The following is a 26,202-nucleotide window of genomic DNA, read 5'->3' as shown; positions in this document are numbered from 1 at the left end:
CCTCTTAGATTTGCACAGGTGCCTCTTTCCAGAGGGTGGGAAAATTTTCTGCTATTATTTCTCTCACTACTTGTTCTTCCCCTTTCCTTTTTTTCCTCCCCTTCTGGAATTTGTAGATTATTTCTTTTGTCTTTAGTAAGTACCTTACTTTTTCTTCCATTGTTTTGTCTCTTGTTTCTTTGTTGACTTCTTTGTTGTTTCTGGCTTGTATTTTGTCTTCAAGTTTGTCTACCGTATTTGCCAGCATATAAGACGATTGGGCGTATAATACGACTCCCTAATTTTGCAGTTAAAACATAGGTTTAGGCCTATATTTGCTGTATCAGACAGAACGTTCTTGTGTTGCAACTGTATGTACCACAGTGAGCCAATCACAACAAGCAAAGGTTCAAAGGTTATACTGTAATAGACTTCCTCTCTGACTCTGGCCAATCTGAGCAGGCTTTTGACAGTGTAGATTCGGGTCCAGAACACTGTCTAATGGCTGAGTTAGAGAGGCGGTCCGAGCAGCCTTGCAGTGATTGGTGCAGGATCAAGTTGGAAAATTTGTTTTGTGGCAATATTCAGACAATTTTAATTTAGCGGCATATTGAAATATTTTTCAGGATATACTCGGCGTATAAGACGACCCTTGATTTTGGGTTGACTTTTTTGTTTCAAAAGTCATCTTATATGCCGGAAAATACGGTATATGGTTCTCTGTGTGTGTAATTTGCTGTTGTGGCTTGCTAGCCTGTATTTTAGTTCCCTTAGTTCCATTTGTATGGAATCTCTCATCTTTTGATAGAATTTTTCTTTGAGTTGTATGAATTGTTTGTCTATGGATTTCTTAATTTCTTTGGTTAGTGATTCTTTGAATTCCACTGCTAAGACATTGAATGCTGACTTTAGGTCATCATCTATTGAGTTCATGTGTTTTGGAGAACTTGGAAATCTGTTAGATCTCTCCATATCTCTAGCTGTTGATGTCTTCCTTAGTTTCCCCATTGTTCTTTGCATAGGGTGGGTTGGGGTGTTGGAATTCAAGGTTGTTTTTTTTTTAAAGTGGTCTGTGATGGTGGGAGACCTCCTCTGTCTGAAGCTTCTGAGCGGGGTTGTGGCAGCTGGGATTGGGCCCTGTCTCCAGTCTCCCTCCCTGCTAATTCCTTTGATGGATCATTATACAAGATTACCCCCTCCCCAGGGCTTACTCCTGAGTCAGTGCTCCATGATCACTCTTGGCAGTGCTCAGGTCATCTTATCTGGTTCCAGGGATAGAATCCTGGTTGGCCGTATACAAAGCAAGTGTCTTATCTATTGTACTATATCTCTGACCTTTACTTTACCAGGTTTTAAAGTATTGACTGACAAGAAATCCCATGAGTTCTAGATTTTGGTGGTCTTTCATGACCTTTTACCTTTTTTTCTCAGAACAAATAACCCATCCCCCTATTCTTTCTGTGTAACTTGATCTTACCTGCAAGACCCTCCCATTCCTGGGACAGGTCTTTTACTTGTAACTTTACCTGCAAGACCCTCCCATTTCTGGGAGGGGTCTTGGGAAGGTAATATAAGGTTTGGCCTGCGGGGCCAAAGGGATTTTGCCAGCATGGAGAGGTAGCAGGAGCAGAGATGTACAAGTACAATGTAGGGCTGAGTAGATATACAGCATAAATGGTTATGTTAGGCCACACACATGTGGTGGCTAGGGCATGAATAAAGATGCTATTTCCTGAAGCCTGCTTGTGAGTGAGATTTCTGCCCGCTGTTCTCCTGAACCCAGATACCAGCTGAAGGAGGTTGCAGAGTCACGTGGTCTGAGATGGCAGAGAAAGGTCCATCCATCTCCATCCACCATCCAAACCCATCCTAAGGGCCTTCTTAATTAATTTAAACAACAGTTTTTTGAAGAAAGCAAGAAACATGTAATTACTAAACAGATTTTCTGGAAAATAAATAAAACTGGCAAACTTTAAACTATTAAGAAGGTTTTGTATACATAAATCAGTGGCACGATTTTTATATATATATAATATATATATTATATATATATATAAACACATACATACATACATATAAAAACCATCTATCATGGAGCAATCATAGTAATTTTGTTTTGTCTTTATGAGTTTACAAAAGATAAATAATTTATCTGAAACATTTTAACTAATAAAATTATAACATAATTTATGTTTTAGTTTGCATGGTTTTGGGTGCTCAGGAGTGTGGGACAGCACCTGCTGATTTTTAGCCAACTTGGCAAGCAGTTCAAGGATGTGCTAGGGATTGCCTAGTCTCCTTGGTGTACTTGGAGAACTCAGGCCTGTATGTGAAAATGCTAAGGAGACTGAGTGGTGCTAGGGATTAAACAAGTGTTATTACCAAGCATGCAAGGCAAGAGCCTCAATCTTTGTACTATTTGACACTCAGTGCTTGTTTTTTAATGGTATTATTTTGCTTTATTTAACTTTAGCATTGATAATTGAAAGATTATTCTCCAGTTGTATACAAAATTAAAAAGTTATCCAGAAAAACACTGATTTTTTAAAATTTACTTTTAGTGAGTCATTCTTCTAAATTGTATTGATAATTTTATGAAGCAGCAATTTTTAAAACAAAAAAACTAGACTCTTAAGAAATATTTTCTCTATCATTTTTATCTTATACACATGAATAAATAGATACACATTAAAATTTTGGCTTCTTTTCCTTAGCTTCTCATTAACTTCTTTTACTATAAGTTATAATCTAAGAATTTGAATTTTTACTGGTTAGTTTGATGTTTTTCTGATAAAAGGGATTGTTATTTAGAAATATTTGTTATATGCCTACTTTACGTTAGCAGTCCTGTTTACCTTTGAAAACTATTCCTTAAGGGATAAGGTATAGGGAATATGATTACTATATGCTTTAGGGGAATATTCAGTTTTATATAATTAAAGATTTTCTTTTGGATTTCATTTTTAGAGACTGTCATACAGTTCCTTGAGAAGCTATCTGACAAACTCTCTGAAAGGTTAGTTTTATTCTATTCTTTAAAAATAGATCTTTGTCCCCCCAAGCACAAAAATTTATTTATATGACAACATTTTTATTAATCACAAAAGTATTTGGCAAAGACTGTAAATATATATATTTATTATATGACAGTATGGATAAATTAAACTAATTAAATGGTATCTACTCTTACATGAATAATCTTTTTTTTTCTTTAATTTTGAGTTGGAGTTGCCCTGTTGGCCTCTAGCACACACTCTGAGAAACTCCATTGTTTGTAAGAATATATCAGGGCAGGACATATCTAATCCAATTCTTAGAGATCAGGCATGTTTGAGCTTCATGATGATTTCTGTTTGTTTGTTTTATTTGTTTGTGGGCCACATCTGGCTGCACTCAGGGCTTATCCCTGATTCTGCACTCAGAAATTACTCTTTATAAGCTTGGGGGAACATGCAGGATGCTAGGGATCAAACCGAGGTCAGTCTTGTGCAAGATTAACTCCCCACCTACTGCTATGTTACCATTTCAGCCTCTGTGTGATGAATTTTTTATTTTAATTTAAACACCATGATTACAAATTGTTTATGATTGAGTTTCACTCTTACAATGTATATCATCTTTCACCTATGAACATTTTCAAACACTAATGTCCTGGTCTCTCTCCACCACTTCCCCTGCCTACATTTGCTCCTTCCTCTCTCTCTCTCTTTTTAGACACTGGTTTGCAGTATTGTTAATGAAGGAATACCGTGCATATCACTTTATTTCCATCCAATACCCAGTTATTGACCTAAGTTGAACATGTGTAAGACGAGTGCCCTACTCAATACACTCAGTACAAAAATCTCTCTATACACTACCCTTTAAAAAAAACAACAAAATATCATTCATTATAAGTTAGGATGTTAAGACTTCATTGTTGGGGCCGGCTAGATAGCATGAAGATAAGGCATTTGCCTTTCATGCAGAAGGTCATTGGTTCGAATCCTGGCATTCCATATGGTCCCCTGAGCCTGCCAGGAGCGATTTCTGAGCGTAGAGCCAGGAGTAACCCCTGAGCATTGCTGGGTGAGACTCAAAAATCAAAAAAAAAAAAAAAAAAAAAAAAAAAGAGTTCATTGTTGAGATTAGGAAAGTGACTCAGTGGGTAGGTGGTAGTGTAGTGCTTTCATGTGTGATGCTTTGAAGTCTATCCCAGCAACATATGGGGAGGAGAGAGAGAAAGCAAAAGGGAAAGACAAAGGAGAAAAAGAGAAAGCAGAGAGAGTGAGTGAGAGAGAGAGAAATAGAGAGAGAATTAGCTATTGGGTAGAATCAACTATTCTGCTCGAGATTAGCCATTTAGTTACCTGTAAGATTTCATTATCTTCGGAACTCATTACTGAATTGAATGTAAAAAATGTGTTTCAAACTTTTTAGTTTAAAAAGTACATTTATAGCATGTAGTAAATTGTACTATGAATTTTATAATGACTTCATCTTTTTTTGGCCAAAATACAAGCAGTGAATTAATTGATACGTGGAAGATAATTTATCTTGGCTTTTTACTTTGTGTTTTTATTTGTTTGTTTGTTTTTGTTTTTGGGTCACACTCGGCAGTGCTCAGGGGTTACTCCTGGCTCCATGCTCGGAAATCGCCCCTGGCCGGCACAGGGGACCATATGGGATGCTGGGATTCAAACCACCGTCCTTCTGCATGAAAGGCAAAGGCCTTACCTCCATGCTATCTCTCCAGCCCCTACTTTTTTTTTTTTTTTTTTTTTTTTGGTTTTTGGGCCACACCCGGCGGTGCTCAGGGGTTACTCCTGGCTGTCTGCTCAGAAATAGCTCCTGGCAGGCACGGGGACCATATGGGACACCGGGATTCGAACCAACCACCTTTGGTCCTGGATCGGCTGCTTACAAGGCAAACGCCGCTGTGCTATCTCTCCGGGCCCCCTACTTTTGTTTTTTAAGAATGTTCTGTTTCATAGGACTGGAGAGATAGCATAATGGGCAGATCATTTGCCTTGCATGTAGCTGACTGGGTTTGATCCCTGGAATCCCATATGGTCCTCTGAATCTGCCAGGCATGATCCTTGAGAGTAAAACCTCTGAGTACCACTGGCTATGACCTAAAAGCAAATCAACAAAATGCTCTGCTTCAAAGTTTGGTGCTTCAAGTGAAAGTGTTTTCATTCTAGCATTTCCCTCCTGTTCTCTTGGCCATGGGAATTCACATTGCTATTACTGATGTTTATTTGGGGCAGTGCTCCAGCAGCCTCACAGACCCAGCCTCCAGAAGGTACAAATGTGGTTTCTGGAAGGGCAATGTTCTTTCATTTTTTCCCAATGCTTTCTAAATTTTAGTTCTCTTTTTTATTATACTAACATGATGAATTTTAAGTAAAACTCATTTCTATTTTTTTTTTTTGTTTTGTTTTTCAGTTACACCTGGTGACACTCAGGGGTATGTGCTTAGAAATTGCTCCTGACTTGGGGGACCATATGGGACACTGGGGGAATTGAACCATGGTTTATCCTAGGCTAGTGCATGCAAGGCAGACTCCTTACAGCTTGTGCCACCCCTCCGGCCCCAGTAAAATTCATTTTTATTTTATTTTTTTGATAAATTTCTGCCTTAGAATTCAGTCCTCTAATTTGGATTATAAATAACAATTTTGGACTTTTCTTTTATCTATTAAAAAACACTGTAACTTTATTATATTTTATATGTATAAAATCTTTGATTAAGCACCATGATTATAATCTTTGATTAAGCATGATTATAGTTGGGTTTCAGTCAGAAGCAACACTATAACTTTAATATAATGTAGTTGTATTGTTTATGCTGTTATTTGAGAATATTTGCTTCATTGCTTTATTATTACTATTCTCCAGTATATGTATATGGGTAGTTACAGATATTTTTGTCCAAACATATCTTCAGATTTTTATAGTTTCACTTAAGAATTAATTCTAACAGTGAATCCTATTGTGTTATTGCTATTTATTATATGTAAATTTGGTTAAATTATTTCTATTTCTATTATCCCCATTGGAAAGTAACATATGGAAAGAGCTCTGGTGCAGCAGTAGAGCATTTGCCTTGTATGCGACTGACCTAGGATGGACTGCAGTTCAATATCCCCTCAAGCCTGGCATGATTTCTGATCACATGCCAGGAGTAACCCCTGAGTGTCACTGGGTGTGGCCCTAACTACCCCCTCAAAAAAAATAAAATACATTCCCTTATAATATAATTATTAAATATTTTCCTTTTTGATGAATCTGTTTTTCAGAACTCTGAAAGATTTTGAGATGATGCAAGCGATGAAAATGAAACTAAATCCTCAAAATTCTGTAAGCCACTGTTACAATATTTTTATTAGACATAAACTATCAACTGAGGTAATTATCTTTTAACTCTAGGACTCCCATGAATTATGCACAAAATATGTACAGCCTTGTTTCTGTTACTGAGTTTGGTGAGTGTAGGCTTATTACTCCATTATTTAGGGAATTCTTCACTTAAGTACTGAGGCCACATGTTGTAGGGAAGTCTTAAGGGAACAAGTACTAATAAATTGATGAATTCTGTTCAATTCTAGGGTGACTTTTAGTTTGTTAATTTAAGGTAAAACTTGTACCTAGGTACAAGTAGCTAGGATTCATCATCTTCATATTTGGCTTTGTTTATAGACATACCTGGGAAGCTAGATAATAGGTAAGAATTTTGTTTGGAGGGTATAAAAGAAAAGAGTAAAATGCAGTCTCATAAATTGATTCATTTAAAGTTAATATTTAAGTCTTAAAACTTCACATCATCCCCTGACAGTTTTGTGTTGTTTATTGACACAGGCTGTTTGACAGAAGTGACTTCATATCATTAGCCTGAATCTACAGCTACTTTTCTAAAATTTTCTTTTTTTCCTTTTGTTTGGGGAAGGTTTCCCCACACCAAAAATTAGTAGGACTTACTCCCGGATCTGTGCTCAGGGAATCACTCCTGGCAGTACCTAGCGGATCTTATAGGGTACCGGGATTGAATCTGGGTCTGCCTCATGCAAAGCAAATGCTCTACCCATTATTATACCATTTCTCTGTACTTAGAATTGGCTTATTCTTTCTCAGTGTTTCTCAGATAGTATTCCCTGAAACAGAAGTAGTCATATCACCTGAGAACTTGTAGGGATACAAATTCTCTAGCCTGACCCGTGACCTTAAAAACATCGAGATCATTTACTCTTTGTGTTACATGCAGGGAATAACTTGATGAACCTTGCCCAATTCTCAAGTTCTGTAGAATCTATATCTTACCTTTTCATGCTTATTGCCACAGCTCTGACTGATATCATCACTATTTTTTTCCCAATTTATCGTCATAGTCACCAAACTACACGGTCATCCTTAGATTAGGTTTGCATGGCTCTCTTCTCAGTGTTTGACATAGTGTAATTACCTTTCTTGTATAAAAATAATGTATGAATGAATAAAAATAAGTATGTGACACCAGTGAGATTTTTCTGGAAAACAGACCTTATCTTGTGGCTTGTTTGAGTGTAAATAGTTTGAGTGTTTCCTATAATTCACACTTATCTTTCTGTTACTTATTGCCTGTCCTCTTTTCTCGGTATTGCCTCTATGTTCCCTCTCTATTTATTTTCTAAACTGCCTTGTAAGCCAAGTGTGCTTTGTTCCCTTATGTGTATGATGCACATGTTGTTGTTGTTTTTTCCTATTCATTTTAGCTTGACTCTCTCAGCCCCCCTCAAGCCCTCACTGTGTAGGGCACCTTAGCATGGTGGTGGCAGGAATTAGCCAAGGCTACCTGGAGGTCCCTGGGGTCTTCATGATTATACTTGGTGATGCTCAGGGGGACCATGTGGTGCCAGTGCGCTCTGATCTTTGTATATCTCTAAGTTCCCTTTTATTCGGATTCTGATGGATAGTTTTGTACAAGTACCTGAGGTAACTTCTGGTCACTCACAAATCCTATACACAAAAATGACTTTTCCCTTTCTCATCTGGATTAATTTTTCCATTTCACAATTCTACTCAGGCTTCATTCCTTGCAGACATTTTCCACCCTTCCCATATTTTAGACAAACTATACCCAAGCTCTTGTTTTCCTTTATTTTTTTAATTTATTTTTTAATTTTTAATTTTTGGTTTTGGATCACACCTGGCAGCGTTCAGGGTTACTCCTAGCTCCATGCTCAGAAATCTCCCCTGGCAGGCACAGGGAACCACATGGGATGCCGGGATTTGAACCACCGTCCTTCTGTATGAAAGGCAAAGTCCTTACCTCCATGCTATCTCTCCAGCCCCTTGTTTTCCTTTTGTGTTTTTGTTTTTGGGCCACACCCAGTGATACTCAGGCATCACTCCTGGCTATGTGCTCAGATATCACTCCTAGCTTGGAGGACTATATGGGATGCCAGAGGATAGAACTGCAGTTTGTCCTAGGCTAGTGCATGCAAGGCAAGCACCCTACCACTTGCGCCACTGCTGCGGCTCCCCAAGCTCTTGTTTTATGTTGTGCAAAATTGATGACATTTGCTGATTGCAGAGGCATTTCTTTTTCTAATTGCCTCAGTCATTCTCAGCTTCAGTTTTGCAGGATAGGGATTATGACATCTTATTTACACTCCTTGAGTTTGCACTTTGTCTAGTGTCTAATGGACAATGACTAATGCTCTTTTGGGGAAGATGTGTCTCATGAATTGGATTTTTAGGATTCTTAGAGATGCTGTCTTTGCCTTTGATGAACTTTTAGGGGAAAAGAAAATAAGCTCGCAATTGATATTTGGAAGAGGGGCACACCCAGAAGGGTATTTTCTGGCAGTACTTGGGACCATGTGGTGGTATGGATAGGATTCAGTCCACATACACACAAAATCTGTGTGCACACTCTTTTTTTAAATATAATTTTTATTTTAATTATAGTGGCTTACATAACACACTCTTTTTTGAAATTTAAAATTTTTGGGGTTTTTTTTTTTTGGACCACACCCAGAAGCTCTCAGGGCTTACTCCTGGCTCTGCACTAAGAAATTGCTTCTGGCAGGCTCAAAGGACCATATGGGATGCCAGGAATTGAACCCTGGTCCATCCTGGGCTGGCCACATGCAAGGCAAATGCCCTATGGCTGTGCTGTCGCTTTGGTCCTATGTGCACACTCTTGAAGCCATTTCACTGGCTCCTCAACTTAAGATATCTTGTGTTGGTATATGTCCTATGACAGAGGATGTTCATGGAAGAGAGGAAGAGGAAAGAACCTTTTCTTCTTTAAGGACATAGTATCTAAGCTGAAATTGGAAGGGATTGTGGTACTAAAGATAGTAACAACATTGTGGACCTCTTTACTCAGTGCCCAACACTCTGATTAATATTTTAATGATATTAATAAATTTACATAGTATATATCCAACACTGTGAACAGATGAATAAATTAAAATGTATAAATACGTATTAAATTAGTTAAATAGTTGTATTTCTGGTCTACTTTTTTGTTTGTTTTGGGGCCAGACCCAGTGGTGCTAAGGGATTACTCCTGGCTCTGCGCTCAGAAAAATACTCCTGGCAGGCTCAGGGGACCATATGGGATGCCAGGGATTTTGAACCTGAGTTGATATTGAACCTGAGTTGGTCTCGTACAAGGCAGTTGTCCTACCCTCTGTGCTATCCTTCTGACCCTGATTTGTGGACCTCTTGTTCAGTGTTCTGAACTCTTTTTTTTTTTTTTTTTTTTGGTTTTTGGGCCACACCCAGCGGTGCTCAGGGGATACTCCTGGCTGTCTGCTCAGAAATAGCTCCTGGCAGGCACGGGGGACCATATGGGACACTGGGATTCGAACTAACCACCTTTGGTCCTGGATCGGCTGCTTGCAAGGCAAACGGCCGCTGTGCTATCTCTCCGGGCCCTTCTGAACTCTTTTTACTAGTTCAAGTGCAATACTATTTGGAAGGTGTTGTTGAGACAGTCAGCAAATTACTGAATAGCTCTGGTGTACCAAGTGTTGTTCAACTTCCTGTGATAGAATAGGGAAAGAGGCAAAGCCCTTCTCCTGAAGCTTACATTCTGGGGAATGAAAACAACTGGTAAATACTTGGAGGGTGGGTGACATGTATTTTGACAAGGATTAGAGAAGGAAATAATGCAGAGAAAAAAGGGTGGATATTTCACTCTTGTATGGATTGGTGAATCAGAATTTCTCAGATAAGACATGGGCAGAAAGAAGGGGTTGATGTATGCTATTGAGGCAGCATTGGAGGAAGAGCATTCTTGTAGGGGAGCAATAGATATGTAGGAGGTGTAAGCTGGTTGGTGTGACTGAGTAATGAGAGGTGTGTGGATGAGTGGGAGAGAGGTGGGGGTGGTCAAGATCCAGCATGGAGAAGGAAGTGGGACCATGCTGGTAAGCAGAAAAGACTTTTCCAATTCATATAAGTAGCAGGGAACATCTACTTAAAGTCTGCAGCCAGGCTTCACAGCCTGGTCTCCCACCCACTTTTCCACTGTAGGAATCTGTGGGGAACATGGCCGCTCCAGGCCTGAAACCTTCTTCCTTCAGGATCTGGATTAGATTTCAAGAACTATTATTACAAGACTTCTTTATGATGTATTTTCTTTGCTAAGTTTAGAGTAAATTCTGTCTTAATTATATTTTAAATTGTTGCTTTCACTCTTGGCATCCACCCTCAGCTACTTGCTTAGATTTAGAAAGAATGCTAATTTTACCTCCAATGTTTTATGGCTAATACAGGGTTATTTTTTAGGATAACTTTCAACCAGGCTATATTAATCCAGATTATTTTACAGTTTAGAATGATGTTTATTTACCTTTTCTTCTCATTCTGAAATTATGCTTTATTTATACCTATACACACTGAATACAGAGAGTACCATTGAAAATAAAGAGGCTGATATTTCCTGCCAAGTTATGAGTACTTATAAAACTTCTAATACAGTAACAAGTTATATTTTACAAGCTGGCTAAATGATGGTGAAATTGTAAAATAACTAATGCTTTGGTAACTGACTTATTCTATTGTAGGAACTAATGCCCTGGGACCCCCCTTACTACAGTGGTGTGATCCGTGCAGAGAGGTAAGTTTGTTGAAAAATGCTAATGGAGAATGAAGAAGGAAATGAACACTGAACAGTTTTTTACACAGTAATTCTGTAAATGCTCTTTATTCTGAAGCCACTTGTGGCCTCTCTTAAGTCAAGGTCTCCATTGGTGGGGTCTGTTTCTACCTCTCGAGTTTTCGTGTGACAGAAAGTGTGCTCCAACTTAGGGCAACCAACTTCTTTCTTCCCCCATGTATTGCCATCCTTGATTGATGACATTATCTTCTTAAAACCTTGGTCATGGGGCCTGGAGAGATAGCACAGCGGCGTTTGCCTTGCAAGCAGCCGACCCAGGACCAAAGGTGGTTGGTTCGAATCCCGATGTCCTATATGGTCCCCCGTGCCTGCCAGGAGCTATTTCTGAGCAGACAGCCAGGAGTGACCCCTGAGCACTGCCGGGTATGGCCCAAAAACCAAAAAAAAAAAAAAAACCAAAAACAAACAAACAAAAAAACAAAACAAAAAAAACCTTGGTCATTTGGGAGGAAGAGGTTATGTTGAAAGGTGGTGAAGTGAAACCCTATCAGTAAATAGTACTAGAAACCAAAGTGCCTAAAGTTGGTTTTAAAAAGTGCCTATCATGGAGTTAAGCTGGTGGATGGGAGGGAAACTCGGAATATTGTGACAGGATATAAACATTGGTGAAGGGATTATTGTTGGAACATTTATGTCTGAAACAAATATGAATAACTTTATAATCATGATGATTAAAAGAAATAAATAAAATTAATTAACTAATTAATTAAAATAAATAAATTAAAATAATAAAAATTCCTCCTAATAAAAAAAGAGAAAAAAGAAAACAACAATAATAAAGGACTATTTAAATAGCATAACACTTGATGAAAAAAGCAGCCACCAAAAAAAAATCCCAAAAGAAAACCAAAAATAAAAACAAAACACCCTGACTGGCTGTCTGAGGCTAAGATATGGTCCCTTCCCTATTCTTTACATGTGTAGCTTCTTGCTTCGCTGTCTACCCTGTGAACAGTTAGGGCTTAGGTAACATTGGAGTCCTTACTGTATCCTATTTCTGGGGCTCAGCAATTATTTGTGAAAGCAGTGTATTCAGCATCATGCTATGTGATTTTCTTACGTTTTCTCATTTTTTAAAATTTGAACATGTTGGCATTAAATTATAGGCACATCTGAAAGGATAGAAATGAAGGGAAGACTTTGGAAACTTAATTAGATTGAAGTATTTCTCTGGCTTCTGTATTCTATGTTTATTGCATTGTGGCAAAGTAACAAACGCTTTTCTCCCTTAAACATAACCTATCTGTGATTTTTATATCTTTGCATGTAAACCCCTCATATTTGGAAGTCTATTTACAGTGAACACATTTAAAGATGTTTATGGTATTTGCAGTTTTATACTAGACATTAAAAAGACTTAGAATCCTACTATTAAACAAAGCCTTAACATTTTCTTGTTTTTAATTTTTGAGAGATTTAAGATTGTTTTATTAATAGAAAAAAAATCTCAGCAAGCCTTTTGTCTTTTCTTCATTAAGCATGTTGATATCTATTATATATCTTGATATATGTCTAATACTTATTTATATATATTTGACCACAACCACAATACTAAGGACTTACTCTGGCTTTGTTCTCAGGGATCACTCTGAGGTCCACATGGTGTACTAGGGATTGAATCTGGGTCAGTTATTTGCAAGACAAGCACTATATGTATATTGCTGGGCCCCTGTTATTTCTTTCTTTCTTTCTTTCTTTTTTTTTTTTTTTTTTTTTTTTTTTTTTTTTTTTGGTTTTTGGGTCACACCCGGCAGTGCTCAGGGGTTACTCCTGGCTCCATGCTCAGAAATTGCTCCTGGCAGGCACAGGGGACCATATGGGACGCTGGGATTCGAACCGATGACCTCTTGCATGAAAGGCAAACACTTTACCTCCATGCTATCTCTCCAGCCCCTCTTTCTTTCTTTTTTTGTTCATTACTGGAGGTGTGGTATTCCATCATGCCAGATACCCACTTCTGTTTTTGTTTAGTTTTTTTTTTTTTTTTTGGTTTTTGGGCCATACTCGCTGGCCTCAAGTTGCTAGCTCTAAACTTGGGGGAACATGGGGATGCTGGGGATTGAATTTGGGTCAGCTGCATGCAAAGCAAGTGCCCTCCCTGCTGTGCTATCACTTTAGTCCCTTGTGTGTTTTTCACAAGGAAGAACTTTATTAGCAATTATCTGCAGGTTGAAAGAGGATAGACTCATTCTTAAAATAACTATCTCATTTACATGGTCCTAGGAAATGGTTTATAGGGAAAGATCTAAAGGTAGGCTGCAGACTGTTGGAGTGATCAATAAATTTTATATGGCTGGTTCTCTGAATCCCACTCTGTTAAACAAAAGTTCTTTTGTTTAGGGACCAGATATGGCAGTGCGTGGGGGTTATTTCTGGCTCAGTGCTTGGGGCTCATTCTTGGAGACACTTAGGGTACCATATCATGTGGGAGCTTGAATTTGGGCCTCCTGTGTGCACTGAATGTGCAGTGAACTCTTTGAGTTCAATCTTCCTGGCTTTTAAGTATTTTTGACTTAGGGTTATCTTTCTGGTAATTTATTGGTTTTAGGGGAAGTACAACTTGAGATAAACATCCTATACATTCTATTCACAGAGTTTTTAAAGTTTTAATTTTGAAGTCAGCTCTTAATTCCCTGATGGACCAATTTCAGGTTCCCACTGCCAGTTATTAATCCCATACTCTACTGAGAAAACTATATTAACTCTGGATATTTTCATCTAATGAAGTCATTGTGGGTGGAGAAGGGAAGTGGGACAGAACAAGTGAACAAATAAACCTGGTGGCAAAAATGTCCCTTCTGCCCTCTGGACCTCTTCTATGAAAGTGACCAGGTGTTTTATTCAAGTGTTTTTTGGGATGGCAAATGCTTATTTACAGAACAACCTTTGGAATTTATTGAGGAGTTCCGTAACTCTGGAATTGATTTACCCAGTTATTTTAAATAACTATTCTCTTGATCCTGAGACTAGATCCTTTCTGTGAACATTGTGTCAAGTGCAGAGCAAGGGATAATTCTGTAAATATAAAAGAGGGAAATTAAGATTAAAGACGGAGGAGCCGGAGTGGTGTGCAAGCCTAGGATGGACTGTGGTTCAATCCATATGGTCCTCCAAGCCAGGAGCGATTTCTGAGCGTATCACCAGATGCAACCCCTGAGCATCACTGGATGCGGCTCAAAAACCAAAAAAAAAAAAAAAAGATTAAAGATGGAGGGAAACAAGGAAGTTCTGCTGGAGCTCAGACCTGCCAGTGAATAATTCTTCCTAGATTATCATCTAACAACTTCAGACAGTAACTTCTAATGTGTTGTAGTGTCTTTGGTACCCTCAGATTTTTTAAAGCAAAGCAGCAGTGTGACCTAAGTGGTGATCTTCCTAAGTCTCTGTCAGGTGCTCCCTCTCCATCTTTCAGAGTCATTAGAAAAGGATACCTTTTATTTTAACTGATCTCTGAAGCTCAACCTTAAGTATAAGTGATATATTTGTCATTTGACTCTAGTTTTTTGTTTGTTTTTGGGCCACACCCAGTACTACTCCTGACTTTGCATTCTGGAATTATCCCTGGCAGTGCTGGTGGACCATATAGGTTTCTATAGTTAGAGATCCTGGGATTTTCACAGATCGTGTGTGAAAGTCAGGGTGTCATGGAATGTCTTCTGGTTTCATCTAATCATTAGGTGGCTATAAGGCGAGGAATCCTGCCCTGAAAGCAAGTTGTTGCTGTTTCCAAGTCACCAAGGTGTCATATGAACCCACTCTGGAGCAAGTCGGGGGCCAGGGCAACATTAGGGTCTTCCTAGCAGAAGTTTGATTCCTGGTGCTGGTGCAAAGAACCATGTTGGTTCTGTAGGTGGGATCCACGGTTTTTGCCCATTGTGATTGCCCATTGTCTGATTGTCTGAAGCCTAAGCCAGTCACTATGACAAATGTCCAGTGTGAAAGTCCCCACTGCAATATAAAATTTATGGATTCCTCAGGGTTGGAGGGAGGACAGCATTAGTGGTAGGAATGCCCCTCATTCATTGTCACTATGTGCCTTAAATATTACTGTGACTACTTTAACCACAAAAAAATAAATTTATGGGTTCTTATCCCTATTAGATAAGAAATTGTTTCCATATGTAATATTTCCCCCATTTTAATGTGCCTTGTATAAAGGTACAATGCTACATAATATTACTGATGCATATGGGATAAAAATAATAAGCTAAACAATCCCTATAACTAGTTCTAACATGAACTTAAAACTCAAGAGTTATACTGAGCTTTTAAGTGCGTTTCCTGTAGGCAGCAGATGTTTGGGTTTTATTTTCTGATCCAACTGCCTTCTCTGTGCCTTTTGATAGGAGAGTTTAAGTTCATTTACATTTAAGGAAAATATTGACATATAAAGGGCTATTGTGCCATTTTACTATGTAGTGTTATTGTTATAATTTGGGGTTTGGTTTGTGTAATTGCTCTTTGAGTAGTAGTTTATTTAGGGTTGGTTTGGTTAGCATGGATATTGCGAGTTCCTTTTTGTCTGGGAATGTTTTTAAATCTCCCTCCCATGTAAATGAGAGTTTTGCTGGATAGTGGACTCTAGATTGAAAGTTTCTTTCATTCAGCGCTTTTTTAAAAACTTTTTTTATTTAAAGAAAATACATCACATAGTTGACATAACTGATCATAATACATTTATTTCAAGATAAGGGAAAGCAAAGTTATTGAGAAAAATAGAAAATGGAAAGAAACTAAGTCAGAGAGAGAGAGAGAGAGGAAAATGCAGAATGGTCTCACTCATCTATGGGTTTTAAGAAAAATGAAAGACATTCTTTTTTTTTTTTTTTTTGGTTTTTGGGCCACACCTGGCAGTGCTCAGGGGTTACTCCTGGCTGTCTGCTCAGAAATAGCTCCTGGCAGGCACGGGGGACCATATGGGACACCGGGGTTCGAACCAACCACCTTTGGTCCTGGATCGGCTGCTTGCAAGGCAAACACCGCTGTGCTATCTCTCCAGGCCCAAAAGACATTTTCACAATAATAATTTTCAGACACAAAAGTGAAAAGAGCTGGAAGTTACAGCTCACCTCAGGAAGCTCACCACAAAGAGTGACGAGTTTAATTAGAGAAATAACTACATTTTGAACTGTCCTAATAATGAGAATGTATGAGGGAAATGGAAAGCCTGTCTAGAGTACAGGCGGGGGTCGGGTGGGGAGGAGGGAGATTTGGGACATTGGTGATGGGAACATTGCACTGGTGATGGGTGGTGTTCTTTACATGACTGAAACCCAAACACAATCAGGTATGTAATCAAGGTGTTTAAATAAAATATATATAAAAAAATAAAATGGAAGTGAAGAAAAAAGAGAGAAAGCTCAGTAGCAAGTATATTTGGAAATTATTGTGTCTCTAATAAAGTCATTAATACAATAGCAGAAGGTTTAGTAAGCTCTTTTTTTTTTTAAGATAAGAGATAAAAATATAGTAAAAATGGTGTATGTGGGTCAGTTGTTGTTTGCATAGGCACAGCAAAATATGGTAGAAATAGAAAGGAAAAACCTTAGGCTTAAAAACAGGGGAGATCTTACCCATGAAGTATTCTGACATAAGACCAACTTCAGGCTCCAGGCATACTAGGTTGTCCAACCCCAAAATCTTTCTCTGGTCCAAGAAAAAGCTCTTCATAATCATGGTTATTGCTTTCAGGTTTCTGTAGCTAGATATCCTGGTTTCTGTACAGATCCTATGTTGAAGTCAGGGTGACGAGAGTGTCTTCTGGTTTCATCTCACTATTAAGTGGCAATGCAAAGAACCTTGTCCTGAAAGCAGATTGTTGCTGTTACCAAGATATCAGGTTGTCATATGAACCCATGCTGGAGTAAGTTTATGCCAGGGCAGCAGTAGGGTTTTCCTTGGTAGAAGTTCAATTCCTGGTGCTGGTATAGAAAACCATGCTGTTTCCATAGATGGGGTCCAAGGTTCAGGGGTGAATGGTCAATGTCTGATTTTCTGAAGCCTAAGCCAAATCACTATGACAAGTGTTCAGGGTGTAAGGCCCCACTGCAATATAAACTTTATGTGTTCTTATCTCTATTAGATAAAAACTTGTTTGCACATGTAAGATTTCCCCATTTTAATGTGCCTATTCAAAAACGAACAATGACACATGGTACTACTGGTGCATATGGGGGTAAAAATAACAAGCTAAACAATCCCTATAGCTGGATTCTAACATGAACTCAGTACATTAGAGAAACTTGTCAACTAGAATTCTTTACTAAATAGATCTCCCCAAAATGGGAGAAATTGCTGCTACATAAGAAGATAGACTGTTATACCTATTAAAAAAATACATTTAAAAAATATTCAAAAGGCTATACAGGGGCCAGAGTGGTGGTTCAAAGTGGTAAGGCATCTGCTTTGCGCATGCTAGGATTTATCTTCTGAACCCCCCAGAGTAGATGTCTTTATTAGCTTCCCCATTGATCTTTGCATTTAGTGGTTTGGAGTGCTGGAGTATCAGAGTTTGAAAAGAGTGCTAGATTCAGTCTGGTGGGAAGTCTATGATATATATTGAAATGGCTTCTCGAGGATACACTAGCAACCACACGGTTTTGGAAAAGGAGGACTAATAAGGAGGAAGATTTCAGTAAAGGTACTGGAACCTAGAAGGAGTTTGAGGGGAGGCTGGAGAGGATGCCCTGTTCGACTTTGGTAGAGAAGTTTAGGACTGGAGCCTTCCTGTTCCTGCCCCAACATAGGCCTTACTGTCCCCAGGGAAGAAAGATTCAGCAATAGCGCTGGAACTCTGAAGGATGCTGGTAAAGACCCAAAGAGACAACCCATTTGCATTTGGTGAAGGGATTAAGGTGTGAGGTTCCCTATTCCCTCCCCCAACACCCACCTGGCTGCCTCCGTAGGGCAGGTGAACAGCGATGGCACTGGAACCCTGAAGGAAACTGAGGTGAGGCTGGATAGGAGGCTCCATTAGAGCTTGGTAGAGTGGATTAGGACTGGAGCCTCCCTGTTCTATCCAGGCACAGGCCTTACTCTCCGCAGGGAACAAAGATTCAGCAGTGGCACTGGGACCCAGAAGGATGCTGGGAAAGACCCAGAAAGACAGCCCTGTTTGCATTTGTTGGAAATGATTAAAGGTGATGTTCCCTAGTCCCTCCCAGATACCAATCTGGCTGGCTTGAAAGGGCAGATGAACAATGATGCACTGGAACCCAGAAGGAGACTTGTGTGTGTTATTTTTTCTGGGGTGAAGATCTTATATTTTATTAAATCCCAAATGGATCCTTTTCTCCTTCCCCACCAAATTTCAGGATCACTATATTAAAGAAATCAAACCTGCCTGAATACATGTACTTAAGTTTACAAATTTTGCTTTTTTAATTATCTGGACAGCAGGTAATTTGCTTGATGATAAGAATTCGTCTTTGAATTCTATTGTTTTATTTGTTTCTATAATTTTTCTTCTATATAGAATACTGTATTTAAAGAGTATGTATCACATAGTTGACACAGTTTGTCATAATTTGTTTCCAGGTAAGTGGGAGTGAAATTTTTTAAAAAAGAAAGAAAAGAACTGTAAAACAGAAAAATATTGTGAAAATAATTGTATCGTACGGTGAGATCAGTGAGATCATTAAATCATTATCAGAAGGTTTAGTAAGCTCACATTTCTGGTTGGTCATTCTGTTACTTCATTTGTTTCTGAACTTTAAGTGGCTTTAGATACACAATGGCACATAAATTGGTGTGTTTCTACAAGGATGACAGTATTAAAAAAAGGGGGGTGGATTATTGCACTGAAATCCCAAGCATGATTGCTGTGTGAGAAAAGCACTGTGGCTTTTGTGGGCATATTTTCAGCTGCCAGGCATTCCATAAGTACAAGATGTCAAGGGGAGGGTACCTGAACTTACTCCAAAAAAATCCTGATGATGTCAACCCAAATACCAACATACCTGGAGATTTGGGTTAAATTGGTTTCTCTGTAGAAGCTGTAGATGACTGATGAAGCTGGACCATTGTTGAAGTGGCAGTTGTGGGTGGTGGATGCTGCTGGTGTGACTTAGTCAGGGTGAAGACTTGGGTCACCCTTTCCTTTTGAGATTGCTGTTTTCAGCTGTTCAGCTGTTCTGCCTATGATTTTTCATGGCCTGGTTTACATTTCTTTCAAAAATAGAGTGGGTCTCTGGAGCTGGCTTAATGCAGACATGGCCACTGCACTTGTAGGGAAGATTCTTACTGTTAGTTTTATTACTTATAATTTGTGAAAGTTTAGTATTTTTTAATTTATTTTTCTTCCTGCTATGAAGGTATTTGCATATTATTATATTATTGCATTCTTTGGGGTAACCATTAAATTATGGCAAAATAAAGGCTTTTAAATACTTTTTCCTGGCATCTAGTAAAATCAATGTTTATCTGAAATGATAAAATTCAGTAATAACAATAACAAAAGAGAACAGTGGGGACTAGAAAATGAAGTATATATTAGAGAATATTAGTAGATCTTATCTATTGTTAATATAATAATGTGATTACATTTTTTTTTTTTTTTGGTTTTTGGGTCACACCTGGCAATGCTCAGGGGTCATTACAGGCTCTATGCTCAGAAATCCCCCCCGGCAGGCTCGGGGGAACATATGGGTTGCCGGGATTCGAACCAGCGACCTTCCACATGCAAGGCAAATGCCTTACCGCTGTGCTATCTCTCCGGTCCCGTGCTTACATATTTTTAACAAGGATAGAGATTACTACTAGAGGAGCTATAAATAATCTGAACAGCCTATATTATTAGATAGATAAAATGCAGTCCATAGAGCTAAAGAAACTGATGATAGGGCCAGGTACAGTATTGCCATGTTACAATGCCAGCAGTACTTTTACAGAGTGGATAGGAGCAGCAATTCATTTGAAAAGAGTTGACCATGTCAGAGATATAAATTTTTTACCTGCAACAGTGCTATTTCTGCAGTGTGTTAGCTAGGCTTGCTCTGGTATGACCAGGATTCTCATAGTACAGAGATACACACCTAGCTGCTGACCCTCTCAGGTCATCTGCTACAGGGAGGTGAATATCTTTCTTTGAGAACCTGGGTTCAAGAGAATAGGCTTGCAGGCCTGAATTCCCCATTATCTTGGTGTGTAGGCAGCTCGGACATTGCCTGTGGTAAGCAGTGTTGCTTTCCTTGCTTTGCCTCACTGCTCACACACATGCAGGGGTCTCAAACTCAATTTACCTGGGGGCCGCAGGAGGCAAAGTCAGTAGTAAACCTTGAACATTAGGGGGTGTGACCCAAACAACTAAAACAAAACAAAACAAAAAAAGATTTTCTTGGGCAGGGCCACAAAATGTTGTACGGAGGGCTGTTTCGGCCCCTGGGCTGCAAGTTTGAGACCCCTGCTAGAGTGTCTATATCACTTTATATTTAAATAATTTCACTTATTGTATAGTATTGATACATGGAGATATTTATAAAACTATAAGATCTATACTGACAAATTTTCTTCAAAATTAAACTATGATGATTTAAGCTGCCATATATATCTCGAGTATAAGCCGAGTTTTTCTGTCACAAAATTCTGGCACCTGAACTTGGCTTATACTTGGGTCATACAGGTTATTTGATTCAGTGCGCACATGCTGAATCAAATGCATGTAGTCTCCAGTCGTCTTCTGCCTTCTGTTGGAGGGGGCTGTGCTTCAGCTCAGTCCACAGGTCACGGCTGAGCTGAAGAGGTAGGCCGTTCAACTGAACTGGATGTCATTGAACTATTTAACCCACAATATTCTGCGCTTTGTATGAAACCAACAGAAGTGATGATGATATCTGTGAACTCAGTAATGATGACATTGTCTGTGCTGATACCCTCACATCAGATACAGCTGAAGCTCTGTTTGGACATTCAAATGATGAGGAGGAGGAATCCAGTTTTGAAGGATTTTAATCTTTGTTATTTAGCTTGATTACCTGTTAAGCTACAGTTTTCTGCACTTTATTTAAAGTTTTAAAGTTATTTTTACTAGTTTACAATTTTTCTTTATCAATAAATATTGAAAAACATTTAATCTACTGATTCCTCAATTATTGTAATTGTTTTGGGAATATATTTTTATTTTTGAAATTTACCAGTGGCTTCTGCAATGCATTTTCCACCTAGGCTTATACTTGAGTTACTAAGTTTTCCCAGTTTTTAGGGTAAAGTTGGGGGGTGTCGGCTTATACTTGAGTATATACAGTAAACGATTAGATAACTTGAAATAACATTCATATTATATATTACATATAATTTGATTTATGTTAGCATAGGACATGAGTATGTTTTTTGGGGGCTAGAACATATGGCACAGAGGGCTGACATATAGGAGCTCTGTGCACACTGTTGGAAGTTATCTCCCAGGCTCTTGGTTTTGCCCCTAAACCAAAAGAAGCAACAAAAATATTTGAGGTGTAGTATAACCAACCTGTTAGTTCTTGATAGTGACAGAACAGAAGATATGATTGTTTATATTACAAATATTTTCCTGTTAAGCAGTATTTTGGAGATTTGAATTTTAATTCAAGATTCATGTTTAATCTTTATGTGATATATTCTACTTTACAAATATATAACACTTTTCACAAATTAATTTTGGTCATTCTAGCTTTGAGTAGTTACCTTTTGCATAGAAGATGCAGAAAGACTATATCTAGTGTGGGTAACTGAAACTGACTGCTGAATAGAATTGTTGATATGATTAGTAACCCAAACAAGGGACTCTGCCAGGGAAGGTTTATCTACCATAATTACTAGCATTAGTGCAATTGTGGCTAATAATTTGAATGGCTAATAATTTTCTTTTTTTTCTATAGAAAATTAACTTTGAAAACTTCTCAAAAGAGTAATTTATCTTGTTGCTTTTAAATCCCACTTTTTTTGGGGGAGGCCACACACAGCAGTGCTCAGAAGTTATTCCTGGCTTTGTGCTCAGAAATCACTCTTGATGGGCTTGGGGGACCTTATGGGATTCTAGGGATTGAACCTGGGTCCATCTAGGGGTGACTGCTTGCAATGCAAACTCCTTACCACTGTGCTATTACTCCAGCCCCCTAAACCCCACTTTTTTGTTTGTTTGTTTGTTTGGGTTACACCCAGCAGTGCTCAGAGGTTATTCCTGGCTCTATGCTCAGAAATCGCTCCTGGCAGGCTTGGGCGACCATATGGGATGTCGGGATTCGAACCACCGTCCTTCCACATGCAAGGCAAACACCCTACCTCCATGCTATCTTTCTGCCCCCCCCCCCCCACTTTCTTTTTTAAGCTCACTTTTCTGAATTTAATAAGACATTTTCAGTTTGTGTTGTTTTTATTTTTGTGTTTGGTCCACACCTGGCATTGATCAGGGGTTAGTACTGGTTCTGCACTCAATAATCACTCCTGACTGTGCTTGAGGATGGGGAGGAGGGATACTGGGATCTAACCTGGGTCAGTCTTATGCAAGGCTTGTGCCTACTTGATGTACTATCTCTATGGCCCTGAAATAAGATTGCACTTAGTCCTTTTTCTTTTTCTTATTAGGTACAACATTGAACCCAGCTTATATTGCCCATTTTTTTCCCTGGGAGCATGCATGGAAGGCTTGAATATATTGTTTAGTAAACTGCTAGGGATTTCGCTGTATGCTGAGCAGCCTGCCAAAGGAGAAGTTTGGTGTGAAGATGTCCGGAAGTTGGTAAGCTGTTTTGCACTACACCGGTTGATGTTTCTGGCTCTGATGTTGAGGATTCACTTTGGGAAGGGATTGGGGAGCCATATAGGTTTCCAGGGATCAAACCTAGGATAGCTGCATGCAAGGAAAATTCTTACCTCCTGTTCTGTGTAGTTTCAGCCCCAGAGTTGTTTAGCTTTGAATCAAGTCAAAGTTATATGTCTTGGGTTTGTCAAGTGCTTCAACATCTTTTGATGGAATGTGGGTCTTACTTTACCCCTGTTTTCTGAAAAATTCAAATCAACACTTCTATTATAGGACTCTGTTTAAAAGAAACATTTTTCCCTAAAATCAGTTGTTTCCTGAAAATAATCTGATGACAGAAAGGTAGTCAATTTTTTAAAATTTATAACTTAGAAGTTTGGGTGTTTATATGTTGAGAAATTCAAGTTAGAGGAAACTTTGCCATTAGTGCCTTTTTCTTCCTTCCACCATACTTTCTATCTTGTAGGACCTGGTAGATAGATCATATAGTAATTTATGTTCTGTGTTAATTTTTTAGCTTTATGCTAATAACTTTAAATCTAGAGTTTGTTATTAGGATGTACTTGAATCATGACCATTTCCCTTTTTACCTGATAGGATTTGAGAATTGCTACTCATTTGTTATCACAAAAACATTAAACTCAGTTTAATGGACCAAGCTGGGTGGTTTAGTCTTCAGACCCTGAGATTAGGGACCACCATGGCATACCCCTGGCTATGCTTGGATGATAGCAATTCTGGAGACACAACTCAGTGTCTCATGTATACTGCATGTGTTCCAGCCCTTTGAGCCATCTTCTTGGTTCTGGTTATTTTATGTTTTACTTCTGTGTTTGCCACCCTGTACTCTCTTTCATGGCTTTGTTCTACAGACATAGATTCAGTGTAATGCTGGAATGGCTAAGACAGAGTTGGAGAAAATTTTTGCAGAGATCAAGGATGATGATAAAATACTTTTGAAATGAAAAAAAGAATATTATCAGCAGGGTGAATGGACACAGTTAAAACAATAGTGAAGCGACCCCCTGTCAGGATGTGGACCCCACTCAGGAGGCATCACTTATTCTTCTTTCCTGTTGTATTTTAGATGGCATTCTTCCTAGGCTATGCCAGCTTTGGGAGAAGGGCATCATGACGGACAATATTACCCATCTTCCTGAAGCCTGAGCAATTTTTTTTGTTTGTTTGTTTTTGGCCCACACCCAGCGTTGCTCAGGGGTTACTCCTGGCTGTCTGCTCAGAAATAGCTCCTGGTAGGCACGGGGGACCATATGGGACACTGGGATTCGAACCAACCACCTTAGGTCCTAGATTGGCTGCTTGCAAGGCAAACACCGCTGTGCTATCTCTCCGGGCCCATACCACATTCTTAAGATTTGAAGAAGAGAGATAGCTTACTGTTATATTGTCCCACTGCTATCTTTATTTATTTATTTATTTTATTATTATTTTTTTTTTTTTTTATTTTTTTGTGGTTTTTGGGTCACACCCGGCAGTGCTCAGACGTTATTCCTGGCTCCAGGCTCAGAAATTGCTCCTGGCAGGCACGGGGGACCATATGGGGCGCCGGGATTCAAACCGATGACCTCCTGCATGAAAGGCAAACGCCTTACCCTCCATGCTATCTCTCCGGCCCTATCTTTATTTTTTTAATAATATATTTAAGCTTCATTATTTTAAACATGTTTGTAGTTGGGTTTCAGTCATAAAAAAAGAACACCCCCCCACTCTTCACCAGTGAACCTTCCCACACCAATGCCCCCCATCTCCCTCCTCCACCATTCTCTACCTGTCAAGACAGACATTCTATTTTTCTTACTACCATTGTCATGATAATTTTTAGTGTAATTATATCTCTAGCAGCACTCACCATTCTTTGTGGTAAGCTTCATATTGTGGGCCAGTTCTTCCAGCCCTCATCTCTATTGTCTCTGGATATTATTAAAATACTGTCTTTTACTTTTCTTAAATCCTACAGATGAGTGTGACTATTCTGTATCTATCTCTATCCTCTGACTTATTTCACTCAGCAAAATAGTTTCCATGTCCATCCATGTATAGGAAAATGTCATGACTTCATGTTTCCTGACAGCTCATAGTAATCCACTGTGTATATAAACCACCATTTCTTTAGCCACTCATCTGTTGTCAGGCATCTGGATTGTTTATAGATTCTGGCTATTTAAACAATGAATGATTATAGATGTGCAAAAGGGATTTTTGTATTGTGCTTTTGTGTTCCTAGGGTATATCCCTAGAAGTGGTAGAGCTGGATCATATGGCAGCTCAATTTCCAGTTTTTTTTGAGAAATCTCCATATGGTTTTCCATAAAGGCTGGACTAGATGGCATTCCCACCACCACTGCTATCTTTTGCCTCCCCAGTGAATGGTCTGTGAATGGCCTGAGTATTTTTGGTGGCTATGTATTGGACAAGGGTTTACTCCTCTGAGTTGAGTTTCTAAGTCAGAATCCTTCAGGAGATGGCATGAAATTGGAACCTATTTCCAAATAAGATGAGATATAGACAGTAATAATATGTGTCTGTGTTATATTAGGGATATTTTCCCAGTGTAGTCTTTGATGGTTTCACGTTGACTACTAAATTAAAAATTTTGTTTTTTTCTAGGCTGTTGTTCATGAATCTGAGGGATTGTTGGGGTACATTTATTGTGATTTTTTTCAGCGAGCAGATAAACCACATCAGGTAATTATTGCTTTGTTTACTAACTGGTCTCATTAGAAGTTAATCTGAATTAAAGCGAGTTTTACAATGATTTGCTTCTGTAATTTATTAATATTTCATAGGCATCATGCAAATAGGCAGTTATAAAAATATAAATGTGAAATTTGGGTAGAATTTTAAAACTAGTGAAAGTTGTGGCTTAGATCTGTATTTGTCATTTTTTCTGAGTGATATTGCTAGTAGGAATGAATAATTTACATCTTTTGAATCATTTTTACATATCACATCTTTAATTGCTCACCTTCCCCTATTGAAATAGGCACTATCATAATGAAGCTACTGAAGTCATAAGAATTAAGTTACTTGTCCACAGTCACAGAGAGACTGTGGGGCTTGAACCCAGACTTTCAGATTAGAAATCCAGCTTATCACTACTTTTCATACTTCATAATGGGTCCATCTTCTACAGAAGATGGTCTGTAGGAAAACCTCACTAACCACATACTTGCTTTTTTTTGGTATATGTGGTGTTCATTTTCTTTAGCTATATACTATGTTTGCTGGCCAATCAGTTTAAGCATTAAACAGTTTGGAGCAAATTCAAAGCCATTTTCACAGATATGAGCTCAGGAAGTCTGGAGAGATACTCTGT

The 26,202-nt window shown here is 38.6% G+C and overlaps 1 protein-coding gene across 1 annotated transcript in view; it reads left to right on the top strand.

Moving 5' to 3' along the window:
• The window catches only part of MIPEP (mitochondrial intermediate peptidase), a 189,100-nt gene that overhangs the window by 31,890 nt on the left and 131,008 nt on the right, over nt 1-26,202 (top strand). Inside the window, exons 8-12 of the mRNA XM_049778451.1 lie at nt 2,947-2,995; nt 6,261-6,321; nt 11,019-11,071; nt 22,691-22,844; nt 25,494-25,571. Coding sequence (XP_049634408.1) covers nt 2,947-2,995; nt 6,261-6,321; nt 11,019-11,071; nt 22,691-22,844; nt 25,494-25,571 — 395 coding nt within the window. The remainder of the gene's footprint in view (nt 1-2,946; nt 2,996-6,260; nt 6,322-11,018; nt 11,072-22,690; nt 22,845-25,493; nt 25,572-26,202) is intronic.

Source organism: Suncus etruscus, chromosome 8 (assembly GCF_024139225.1).
Source record: "Suncus etruscus isolate mSunEtr1 chromosome 8, mSunEtr1.pri.cur, whole genome shotgun sequence".
Classification (NCBI taxonomy): domain Eukaryota; kingdom Metazoa; phylum Chordata; class Mammalia; order Eulipotyphla; family Soricidae; genus Suncus; species Suncus etruscus.
Note: the sequence above shows the minus strand (reverse complement) of the source record. Positions and strands in the feature narration are given on the sequence as shown.